The 12,170-nt window shown below is 59.6% G+C and overlaps 1 protein-coding gene and 1 long non-coding RNA gene across 2 annotated transcripts; both read right to left on the minus strand.

Moving 5' to 3' along the window:
* Window positions 1-1,085: 1,085 nt before the first annotated feature.
* On the minus strand, window positions 1,086-4,962 carry LOC111945054 (maestro heat-like repeat-containing protein family member 7). The gene is made up of 9 exons (XM_086874456.1): window positions 4,135-4,962; window positions 3,738-3,852; window positions 3,419-3,559; window positions 3,051-3,227; window positions 2,758-2,913; window positions 2,493-2,594; window positions 2,045-2,147; window positions 1,708-1,764; window positions 1,086-1,423 (listed from the first exon to the last, which is right to left on the minus strand). The coding sequence occupies exons 1-9, from the start codon at window positions 4,233-4,235 to the stop codon at window positions 1,224-1,226; spliced, it is 1,152 nt and encodes a 383-aa protein (XP_086730582.1). The 5' UTR covers window positions 4,236-4,962; the 3' UTR covers window positions 1,086-1,223.
* Window positions 4,963-7,963: 3,001 nt separating this feature from the next.
* LOC147645581 (uncharacterized) lies at window positions 7,964-11,342 on the minus strand. Its single transcript, XR_015282284.1, has 3 exons — window positions 11,283-11,342; window positions 10,946-11,002; window positions 7,964-10,661 (listed from the first exon to the last, which is right to left on the minus strand). It is a non-coding gene; the product is annotated as an uncharacterized LOC147645581 (long non-coding RNA).
* Between the last annotated feature and the right edge of the window lie 828 nt (window positions 11,343-12,170).

Below are 12,170 nucleotides of genomic sequence, written 5' to 3' on the forward strand. Positions count from 1 at the left end.
AGAAAGCCATTGTGGTCAATTCTGCTGAAGCCTTTTGCCAAACCAAAGGCAACTGTGCCCACAGCCTCCCCCTGTTTGGCACTCAGCTGCTGCAGACGCCTCACTGTGCAGGTGCCGACGTTGGGGCTGCTGCTGTTCCTGTGCACACTCTGCTGCTGTTCCTGTGCACACTCTGCTGCTGTTTCTGTGGGCTCCTGAGTCGCTTCAGCAGCAGCGACTGGGCAGCCCTGCTGGAGGAGACATCACCACCCTCCCCTTGGTGGCAGCAGCTCTGCGGACCCCGAGCTCTGTGTCAGGGGAGCCTCAGTCACAGCACCGTGTCCTGGGCAGCCGCGAGGGCCCGGGCTGGCGGCCAGCCCTGCCTCTGCCCACTGCCCCTTATCGCAGGCACCCAGTGGCCATGGGCCGGCAGCACCCCCCTGCCCTGCATGTCCCCAGCCAGCCCAGCCTGGGCACACCTTGGGCTGTCCACACCCTCCTGGAGGGGTGTTGTCCCAGCCTCGAGGGCTTCTGCTGCAGGCCTGGGAGACATTCTGGGGAAGTGCCAGGTCGGCCGGCTGTCAGGAAAAAGGTGGCTGCCCGGGGGCTGCTTATGCCCTCTGACACCCAATTCCTCAGGTCTTCCCACCGGTCCAGCCTTTCAGGGGCCTCCTGTCCCCTTTGGAGCCTCCAGCCTCCACACATGCCCCTCACGCCTTCCCACGCTTTTGTCTCGCCTGGGCCTCCACAGACCCTCATCCATTTACAGCCTCCCAGTGCCCTGTTCCCTCAGAGTCTCCCCCAGTGCAGCCCGGCAGCAGCGCCACAGCCCCACAGGAGCTCCAGAGGAGCAGGATCAAGAGGCACGTGGGAGCCCTCAGCAACCCAGCCAGCACCACACGGGCACGAGGACACAGATGGCGGCGCTTCCTGGCTGAGACAGGGTTTGTGCCTTCAGCAGAACCACCAAAGGCCAAGGGTTTCTGGCCATTTTCCCTGCACCACTGCATGCCTGGGCAGCTTGCTGAGCTGTGATTCCCCAAGTGGAATCACATTTTCCCCGCTTCCTCTATGCCCTGTACACCATGGGCAGCAAGATAAAGGTCTTGGGAAGTGACTGCCTATTATAATATATACTATATTTATATCCTAAAAGAAAATGAAAAGAAGAAAAGAACAATATTTAAGAAACAAAAAAAATTCTCTGCTGGTTCAGGTGGCCCCAGCAGACAGAGCCTGCCGGGTCAGTTGCCAGCAGAGCTCCAGCAGCGCAGCCAGCTGAGGCCCAACAGACGAGGCCGTGTCCTCCATGCCCTGCGCAGCTGAACTTGCAGGTTCTCCAAGATGGAATATCGAGCCGTCTCTACTGCCTGGGTGATGTAAAATGTTTGAATTGCCAGGTTTCCGATGGCAGGGCTGGTGTCACAAACCACGTTCTTAAGGGCTGGAAGAGAGATGAACAGAGCCACGGTCAGATTCCCAGACCTGCGGAGGCCCACGGAGAGCCCCCGGCCAGGGCCATCCCAGCCGGCTCTTGCCATGGCCAGCAGGGAGCAGGGACCAAGGGGATCAGCCCGAAGCTGCTGGCCACGAATGCCCCACGTGAAACCTCGGAGTGATCCACCCACGCCGCCCCTCATCCGCACATTGAGCAGAGACCTTCGCAGACAGTCCAGGACTTGCAGCTCCACCCAGCAGCCCCGCTGACAGCCCGCTGCCCTCACTCACATTTGTAAATTAGCTGCAGGTCTTCTTTCTGCCCCCTCAGGAGCCGCCCGGCCATTCCTGGGAACACAGAGCCTGTCAGGGCCCCAGCGGCACAGCTCCCTGCCAGCGGCGCTGCCAGCCCTGTGCTCACACGCCCTCCCGCCCCGGCAGGGCTCAGCCCGGGCCCGTGCCGCATCCTGACTCAGCCCAAGGGCACGGCTGCCAGAGGCCGGCAGCAGCAGCCCCGAGGGGAGGCAGGGCTCCAGGGCGTGGGGCCCGGGTGCCGCTGCCGGGGCAGCAGTCGGGGCCGGGGCCGAGCTGTGGCGGGGCGGAAAGGGAGCCCGGGCTCGTGGCTCACCGATGAACCTGATGGCCGCCGCTCGCAGGGGCTCCTGTGGGCTCTGCAGGTACGGCAGGGCCCGACGCAGGTCCTCCGCCGCTCGGTTCCTCTCCTGTGCCAGCTGGAGAGAGCGGCAGGAGGGAAGGGTAGGCGCGGGCTCTGCCCCTCGGCCAGGCGCTGCCTGCCCGGCCAACCCTGAGGCCCGGCCAGCAGCCGCTGGCGCCGAGCTCTGCAAGGGGCAGAGGGCCGGCTGCTGCCCAGGGAGCCGCGGTGCCGCCCTGCCCTGCAGCCCCAGTGGATCGGGGCTCCATCGGAACCAGGCTCGGGACCACAGGAGCCTGAAGAAGAAGCCGTGCGGCCCCCGGGGGCGGCACTGGGCAGGGGCGCAGCTGCCAGCCCCACACACCGAGCGCTGGGGACAGGGGGCTTCTCCAGGCTGAGGCTGGGCCTTCCAAGCCGTCCTTACCAGGCACTCGGTGATCATCCACAGCTTCTTCTTTTTCACAGGTCTTTCAAGATCTCTCCTCTTCAGGAACTCGGACGCACAAAGCAGCGTTGCCCAAGAAGCCTGGAGAGCAGCAGAGACCCGCAGATGGCCCCACAAGTCAGGACACAGGACCCGCCCGCATTCGTGTGCCAAGGCCAGGAGGAGGCTGCAGCCGGCAAGGTGCCAGGGCAGGAGGCGGCCGAGCCCCCTCCCCGGGTGACAGCAGCAGCCCAGGAATCCTCACCTCTGCCACCTGCTGGTTCTCGTCATGGCAGTGGAAGAAGAGAGGCAGCAGGCTGTGGTGCACGTGTGACTTCAGGGCCTTTTTTTCCTTTTCTGTTAGAAGAGTCATCAATGATCGGAAGAATAATATGGACACCAGCTGCACCTGGCTATTATTCTATATGAAAGGAAGGAAGGAAAAAAGACCTCAGCCCTGTCTGCATGGGGCTCAGCAGGGCGCAGGCCTGAGAATCCCCAGGGCACCAAGTGTCTGGGCAGCAGCCAGTGGCCTCGGCTGGGGGCACAGAGCCTTACGTGGTCAAAGAGTGGCAGGAGCGCCTCAGCCAGCTGCAGGGCAATGGGGCTGGGTATCAGCATGTCCTTGTCCAAGACGATAAAGCTGAGCACCACGACTGTCATCCTGACTATCTCTCCATCTGCATCCCACAGGAAATCTACAAGACTTTCAGTCAGGCTCCGCATTTTTTCAGCCTGTGTGGAAGACAAGTCTGTGAAACGCCACCCTGCTGCCACAGGGCCAAGAGGCCAAAGGCCTGTCCCAAAGCACTCAGGAAGAAGCAGGAGGCAGGAGAGCTGGCAGCAGCTGCCTCGGGGCCCGAAGCCCAGCCGAGCCCAAGGGACTGCGTTTCCCGGCGCAGCTTCAGCCACTGCCCACTTCTCACCATCGAGGGATCGTCAATCAACTTGAAAAGGGCCCTGAGCGCCAGGTGACGCTTGTCCCTGCTCTCGCTCCGCAGGTGCCTTGAGAAGATTTCCAGGACTCTGTTAGTGCTGCGTTTGCTCAAGTCCAGGTAGTCCAGGATCTGAAAGGCACAGGGCAGTGACAGGGGAGGCAGCCGGCAGGAGCCCAGAAACAAGACAGGAAACAGGGCCCGGGCAGCAGCACAAGGCATGGGCACCGTCCCAGGCAGCTGCAGCTATGAGAGGGCAGAGAGGTGGCAGGCAGCTCTGCAGGGAGGCACTTTTGGCCATCAGGCTCACCTCCACAAGGAATGCCAGGGCAGGCAGATCCCAGCGTGCCTCCTGTGTGCTGAGCAGCTGGAGCAGGTAGGGAACGATGCGGGAACACAAGGGGATAGAGGCAGACGACATCTCCCTGCCAGGGTGAAAAAGTAGCCCAGACTGTGAGCTGGGAGGACAAACATCTCCCAGGACTGATTGACAGAGTTCAGATCTTTGAGCACCATCCTGCAAGGATAGGGGACCTGGGCCCTTGGGGAGGTGACTCCTTGTGGGCACCCTCCTTTCCCAGCCTTTTCCAGTCTCCCTAGCCGTCCCTCGGTGACGAGGCCCTCTGGCCCACGACAGTGGGGACTGTGTTGGGCAACCTCAGCACGGGGCACAAATGCCAGAGGCAGTGGGGAGAAGGGGATCTCACCTGGCCAGCAGACCCACGGCATAGTGGTGGGTGTCAGCAGAGAGCAGCTTGTCCCAGCCACGCTTGTGTTCCATTTCCACCACCACTTCCTCACGATGCATTTGGCACAGCAGGGACTTCAGGGCCTGCACTGCAAAGCTGTGTGCACAGCAAAGCCCAGGTCACGCTGGGAGCACTGGCTCCTGCCGTGGAGACATGGCAGGGACAGGAGGAGTGGGATAGAGCACCTGTTGGGGCTGATGGCAAGGCCGTGTTGCTCCTGGCATCCCTTCCAGAAGGCATTGAGATCCTCTGGCATCTCCAAAGTGCTGAAGAACACTTGGAAGAGCAGATGCACAAAGAGGCGGGGGAAATGCACCGTCACTACATGTGGGACGCAGGGCATCTGAAGGATCTTCCACATCAGCACAGTTGCCTGCAGAGGACAGAGAACCCTGAGACAGCGCTCAGTGCCGAGGTGTGCGGGTGGCAGGGCCTGAGTGTGGCAGGGAGCGGTCAGGGGAAACCCCTGGGGAGCTCCACGCCTGGTGCCCCTGAAGCTGCCCCTAGGCCAGGTTTCAGCCCAGTGCCTGAGGCAGGGAGATGCAGTTGGGGAAGGAGGAAACAGAGCTGCTGAAGAGGTGGCTTGCCATGGGCTGAGCAAAGGCCAGTTGCAGAAACTCACAGCCAGGGCAAAGACACCCGTGTTGTCTCCATCAGAGGTGCGCGTGCTGTGCTCTGGCCAGTTCCCCAGCACATCGAGGACTATCCGGTATGCCCGCTCCGCTGTCCTGGGCGAGCACAAGATGGTCTTCCACATGGTCATAGCAGCTCTGCGGGGCGACAGCTCTGTCTCATGGGGGTCTCAGACACATCCCCGTGGCCTGGGCAGCAGTGGGGGGGAGCTGAGCTTGCTGCCAGCTCTGCCTCTGCCTGCTGCCCCTCGCCAGCAGCAGCAGCCAGGCAGCCCAGCCCTGTGGGGACAGGGCCCTGAGGGCCATGGCATGGCAGCAGGCTCGGGGACCGATGTAGCAGGGCTGGGAAAGGTCCCAGGTAGACAGGACCCTGGAAGTCTCTGTTGGTCAGACACCTGGGCCAGGCTGTGCAGGCTGATGGGCTGAGGAGCCCTGAGCCCTCTGGGCACGTGGGCCCCGTACCTGTCACACGTTGGGGCCACACGCAGGAGAGCAATGACCACGTCAGCGGGCTGTGCCTCGCTCAGATCCAGCAGGGTCCTGTTCAGCCTGTGCTCAGAGAACTGATTGGCCATGAGCCACTGGTGGATGTACCTCACCATGGCAGGCACCTGGAGAAAGCACAAGGGGAGACTTGGAAAGCTGCCACAGGGAGTCAGGAATGTCCCCAGCTTCCCCAGAGAAGTGCTTCCCTTCTCAGCACGCTGCAATGGCCTCAAAGGCTTCGAGTGATCAGCAAGCGTGGCTTGGGAGGCCAAGCGATCCCTGGAGGATCAAACCCTGGCCACAGGCTGCTTACTTGCTTTTGACTGTAAAAACCCTCCTCTACAAGCATATCCAGCAGGGCAGCAGTGGCCTTGGTGTTGAAGATGTATGAATAAGGTCTGAGCCCAGTGGCCATGGCGCTGGTCCCTTCTTCCCGAATTCTCTTGATGAAGCTGCAAACCAGCTGTAGGAGAAGGGCGGGAGACAGAAACATCGGGGATGTTCCATGGAGTGCTCCAGGCGTGCTGCTGGGCTGAGCAGTGCCAGCAGGCCCAGCCCAGTTGGGGATGGCTGCAGGTACCTGCGCTGTTCTGCGGAAGAGGCCACCGCCAAGGTCCTGCTCTTGTGTCTGGGCCATGGCTGCATCTGGCAAAGAGCAGCCAGAGCTGAGGGGCTGCGGGAGAGGCCGGAGAACGCAGCCCAGCCCTGCGATCCCCAGGCAGGGACAGCCCCGCGGATGCCCCAGGGGATGGAGCACGGCCACTGCTGGGGGGGCAGCCCCAGCCCCTCTTTTATGCTGTCCATGGGTGTGTCTCCACAGGACAGGGTGGGATGGGATGAGATGGGATGCAATGGGATGGGATGGGGCCAAGATGGCCGCAGGCACCAGCCCTGTGGCCCAGCTCTGCCACTCACCCTCCTCCAGCGGCCGGAACTGCTGCACCTCTTCGGTCTCTGGTGCTGGGGCAGCTCCAGGGCCTTCTTCCTCTTCCTCCTCCTCCTCCTGCACCCAGGCCAGCTTGGGCATTCTTGGGGGTTGCTGCTCCATATCATCTTCAACACTCTCCCATCCTTTCCATAGGAACAGCACCAGGGGATGGCATGGCATGCAATGGGATGGGGCCAAGCTGGCAACAGGCGCTAGCCCTAAGGCCGAGCTCTGCAACTCACCCTCCCGTGGTGCCTGGAACTCCTGCACCTCTTCAGTCTCCTGTGCCAGGACAGCTCCAGGGCCTTCTCCTTCCTCCTCCTCCTCAACCCAGGCCAACTTGGGCACTCTTGGGGGTCGCTGCTCCATGGCAGGGACTGGATTTATAGCTACTTGCAGGAGAGATGGCTCGGAAAAGCTCCGAGTCAGCAAGTCCTGCAGTCGTGCCTGGAAGGCACCTGCAAGACTCAAGTCCGGGCAAGACGGCAGGACAGCGAGTCCTGCACTTGTGTCTTGAGGGCTCCTGCCACAAGGACAGGAGGCTCCTCGTCAAGGTTTGAGGTCTGGTCTCAAGGGCAGTGACTGCAGGGATGGGCGACACCTCGGAAAAGCTCTGGGTCACCAAATCCCACGGTCTGCCTTGAGAGAACCTTGAGAAGCCTCGGCAAGGCCACAGGTCAGCAAGTGCTGCAGTCGTGCCTGGAAGGCACCTGCAAGACTCAAGTCCTGGCAAGACGGCAGGACAGCAAGTCGTGCACTTGTGTCTTGAGGGCTCCTGCCACAAGGACAGGAGGCTCCTCGTCAAGATTTGAGGTCTGGTCTCAAGGGCAGTGACTGCAGGGATGGGCGACACCTCGGAAAAGCCCCGGGTCACCAAGTCCCACGGTCTGCCCTTGACAGAACCTTAAGAAAGAAGCCTCGGCAAGGCCACAGGTCAGCAAGCCCTGTGGTCTGGCCTCGAGGTCACCTGTTGGAATAACGCTTCGGAAAAGCTCCGGGTCCGACACAAACGAGTGTGCTGTGCGGGGGCTCCTCACAGCACCGCTCTGACGCGTCCTGTCCCGTCGCGTGCACCGAGCACTGTGGCGTGGTCCTGTCACCGCCAGCTCCTATGCCACCACATGTCACAAAGGGCCCTCTGACACCCTGTCCTTTCCATCCCATGGTGACCATATGTCACAAAGGGCCCTCACGCACCCTGCCAGCTGCCCTGGTTCCCCCTGCCCCCATCCCCCCAAAAATGGCCCAGGTTGGGAGGAATCTCTTGCCCAAAGGGTCTAAGACAGCCCAACAGGATCTTTAGGAATGCCTCAAACCATCAGCCAACGCTGCCCTGCTCTGCAGGCTCAGGGCAGCAGAAGGAGCCCCCAGGGCTGCCGACGCAGCCGCAGCAGGAAGGGCACGGGGCCTTGCACAGAAGCTGGCACGGCCTCCTTGGGACACGTCCCAGCTGGTGGCCATTCTAAACCTGCAGGTGTGACACAGACAAGGAACGTGTGGGCCAGGGCACGAATGCTGCTCTGAGCCCTGGGGCCCCGGCCAGCACTGAAATCAGCAGGTGTGGCAGAGTCCCCGCCAAGGCAGACCTGCCACCCCACCCGAGCCCTGGCAGTGCTGGCACTCGTCTCCTGCCCCAGAGACCTGTACCCCTGGGGGGCTTCTGTGCCAGAGGGCAGCCAAAGCCCACATCTTTTTAGAATTTTTCCAAAGCCTGCCGACTGTTTTCAAGGTTTTCTTCCTATTTTCTCCCTAGTGCACAATCTCCAGAAATTGTGCTTTTCCATCCTTTTGCATTTATTAAATTGACCTGCAATGACCAATCAATCAAAATCCTGGGAAAACTTGAACTTCAGGTTGAACCCGGGCAAAATATTTATCTCCCACACTTGAAGCCATGAATTGCCAAGTACTGTCCTCGCTGTCATACCCTGTCCCCTGTAGGTGTGCTGATGCCATTTCAAAGGGGTTGCCAATGAAAACCAGTTTGAAGATTTTTGTAGTTTCCACATTGGCATTCAAATCCTTGACTAGAAAAATCACATGTCAAAATTTCTAGGATTCTTCATACCAAAGCTGTCATCTTCACCCTGGATTTTAGAGTGTCTGAACAGTCACACAAGGTTTTAGTTTTAGACACTACAGAAGAAGTCTTTGCTGTTGGGCTATACCATGACATCAGCATATAGTCCTGATGATTCCTTTAGGCAGGAGCAGCAAACACAAGAATGAGCCAAACAAGCTATTCCTGTGTTCTCATGTCCTGCACAGCAGTAACTGGGAATTCAAGAATGGATTCAGGAAGCAATGGGTGCACAGGGAGCCACAAAGACTTTGGGATGCTGAAATGGACCAGCCTGGTGCCTGTGCCTGGGCTGCACCGGGCTGAGCTCCAACTGGACGATCTAACAATGGCTGAATGGACACACCGTGGGCCACAGGAGACTCCTGCTCCCAGTTCTGTGAGCTACAATATTAATTTGTGATTCACCAGATGATTTTTTCATCTTTGCTTGAAATCCAGGAGAGGAAAAGGTCAACATGGAGAAGTGTTCTTCCAATTCTAGTGACAGTTGTGTCTGCACACCACCTGTGCCCATGGCAGGGTGGTTGGAAGTGGATGATGTTTATGATACTTTGCAACACAAAATGTTCTGAGATTCTGTGATTCTCCAAGTGGAGTGGAAAACTAAGCCATGTAAGTCCCTGCTTTTTTTCAGTGCATGCTGCTTACTCCTTTGTTCCAAGCAAGTCCAGGATTTTGTTTCATGTGTCTTTAAGGTGCCTGGACAGAAGAGAGGGAGGGCAGCTGCAGCACAGGGCTCATGTCCCATCAGAGTCTCTTACTCTCTCTCTCACGATGGCGCTGATGCCGCTGCCTTGGGACACCTGAGTGTGGAAGGCGAGCCCGCCCTCAAGCACGGCCATCCAAGTCAGTCAGGGGCACAGGCTGCAGCTGAAGCTGTCAAGCGTTGCTGTGAGGCTGGCAAGTGAAGAGAAAGCCATTGTGGCCAATTCTGCTGAAGCCTTCTGCCAAACCAAAGGCAACTGTGCCCACAGCCTCCCCCGGTTTGGCACCCGGCTGCTGCGGACGCCTCACTGTGCAGGTGCCAACGTTGGGGCTGCTGCTGTTCCTGTGCACACTCTGCTGCTGTTTCTGTGCACACTCTGCTGCTGTTCCTGTGCACACTCTGCTGCTGTTTCTGTGGGCTCCTGAGTCGCTTCAGCAGCAGCGACTGGGCAGCCCTGCTGGAGGAGACATCACCACCCTCCCCTTGGTGGCAGCAGCTCTGCGGACCCCGAGCTCTGTGTCAGGGGAGCCTCAGTCACAGCACCGTGTCCTGGGCAGCCGCGAGGGCCCGGGCTGGCGGCCAGCCCTGCCTCTGCCCACTGCCCCTTATCGCAGGCACCCAGTGGCCGTGGCCTGGCAGCACCCCCCTGCCCTGCATGTCCCCAGCCAGCCCAGCCTGGGCACACCTTGGGCTGTCCGCACCCTCCTGGAGGGGTGTTGTCCCAGCCTCGAGGGCTTCTGCTGCAGGCCTGGGAGACATTTTGGGGAAGTGCCAGGTCGGCCGGCTGTCAGGAAAAAGGTGGCTGCCCGGGGGCTGCTTATGCCCTCTGACACCCAATTCCTCAGGTCTTCCCACCGGTCCGGCCTTTCAGGGGCCTCCTGTCCCCTTTGGAGCCTCCAGCCTCCACACATGCCCCTCACGCCTTCCCACGCTTTTGTCCCGCCTGGGCCTCCACAGACCCTCATCCATTTACAGCCTCCCAGTGCCCTGTTCCCTCAGAGTCTCCCCCAGCGTGGACCAGCAGCAGCGCCACAGCCCCACAGGAGCTCCAGAGGAGCAGGATCAAGAGGCACGTGGGAGCCCTCAGCAACCCAGCCAGCACCACACGGGCACGAGGACACAGATGGCGGCGCTTCCTGGCTGAGACAGGATTTGTGCCTTCAGCAGAACCACCAAAGGCCAAGGGTTTCTGGCCATTTTCCCTGCACCACTGCATGCCTGGGCAGCTTGCTGAGCTGTGATTCCCCAAGTGGAATCACATTTTCCCCGCTTCCTCTATGCCCTGTACACCATGGGCAGCAAGATAAAGGTCTTGGGAAGTGACTGCCTATTATAATATATACTATATTTATATCCTAAAAGAAAATGAAAAGAAGAAAAGAACAATATTTAAGAAACAAAAAAAATTCTCTGCTGGTTCAGGTGGCCCCAGCAGACAGAGCCTGCCGGGTCAGTTGCCAGCAGAGCTCCAGCAGCGCAGCCAGCTGAGGCCCAACAGACGAGGCCGTGTCCTCCATGCCCTGCGCAGCTGAACTTGCAGGTTCTCCAAGATGGAATATCGAGCCGTCTCTACTGCCTGGGTGATGTAAAATGTTTGAATTGCCAAGTTTCCGATGGCAGGGCTGGTGTCACAAACCACGTTCTTAAGGGCTGGAAGAGAGATGAACAGAGCCACGGTCAGATTCCCAGACCTGCGGAGGCCCACGGAGAGCCCCCGGCCAGGGCCATCCCAGCCGGCTCTTGCCATGGCCAGCAGGGAGCAGGGACCAAGGGGATCAGCCCGAAGCTGCTGGCCACGAATGCCCCACGTGAAACCTCGGAGTGATCCACCCACGCCGCCCCTCATCCGCACATTGAGCAGAGACCTTCGCAGACAGTCCAGGACTTGCAGCTCCACCCAGCAGCCCCGCTGACAGCCCGCTGCCCTCACTCACATTTGTAAATTAGCTGCAGGTCTTCTTTCTGCCCCCTCAGGAGCCGCCCGGCCATCCCTGGGAACACAGAGCCTGTCAGGGCCCCAGCGGCACAGCTCCCTGCCAGCGGCGCTGCCAGCCCTGTGCTCACACGCCCTCCCGCCCCGGCAGGGCTCAGCCCGGGCCCGTGCCGCATCCTGACTCAGCCCAAGGGCACGGCTGCCAGAGGCCGGCAGCAGCAGCCCCGAGGGCAGGCGGGGCTCCAGGGAGTGGGGCCCGGGTGCCGCTGCCGGGGCAGCAGCCGGGGCCGGGGCCGAGCTGTGGCGGGGCAGGGAGGGAGCCCGGGCTCGTGGCTCACCGATGAACCTGATGGCCGCCGCTCGCAGGGGCTCCTGTGGGCTCTGCAGGTACGGCAGGGCCCGGCGCAGGTCCTCCGCCGCTCGGTTCCTGTCCTGTGCCAGCTGGAGAGAGCGGCAGGAGGGAATGGTTGGCGCGGGCTCTGCCCCTCGGCCGGGCGCTACCTGCAGCCAGCCCCAGCCTCCCATGCCCGGCCAGCCCTGAGGCCCGGCCAGCAGCCGCTGGTGCCGAGCTCTGGAAGGGGCAGAGGGTTGGCTGCTGTCCAGGGAGCCGCGGAGCCATCTCGCCCCACAGCCCCGCTGGGCCGGGGCTCCATCGGCTAGTTGTGCTAGTATAAAAGTCTTGGAGCTAACCCTTAGCAATCCATAAGTGACCTAAAATTCTATTGAGAATGACCAGATACAACAAGTAACAAATGGAAAGCCCCTGACATAATATATTGGATTTGTGAGCCAAGAGTGTATAGGGAATTACCTCAGAAGTGGAAAAGATCCTGTACCTTAGGAGTTATACAACCCTCCTTCTTCGTTATACTGAGGTCCAGGAGGAATATGTTACCTTTTGAATCACTTCATAAGGCTCCAAGCAGTAGTTAAAGTCATTTTAAATCATACCTCTACTGCCCTAAAGTTGCTGGCCAAGCAACATTCACAAATGCGAGCATGAGTAGATCAAAACAGAATGGGCCTGGACTATCTGTTAACTGAAGTAGGGGGAGTTTGTAGAAAGTTTAATGAATCTGAATGTTGTGTGGAAATAAATGATCATGGAGAAGCCATCACGAAAATTGCTGAAGAAATTAAAAGAGTAACACATGTACCTGTTCAAAAATGGAATTCTCTTCTGAAGACTGATTGGTGAGATAACCTTTATAAAGTACATAATGGAA

This window comes from Cyanistes caeruleus, unplaced genomic scaffold (genome assembly GCF_971803275.1).
Source record: "Cyanistes caeruleus unplaced genomic scaffold, bCyaCae1.hap1.1 HAP1_SCAFFOLD_226, whole genome shotgun sequence".
Lineage (NCBI taxonomy): Eukaryota > Metazoa > Chordata > Aves > Passeriformes > Paridae > Cyanistes > Cyanistes caeruleus.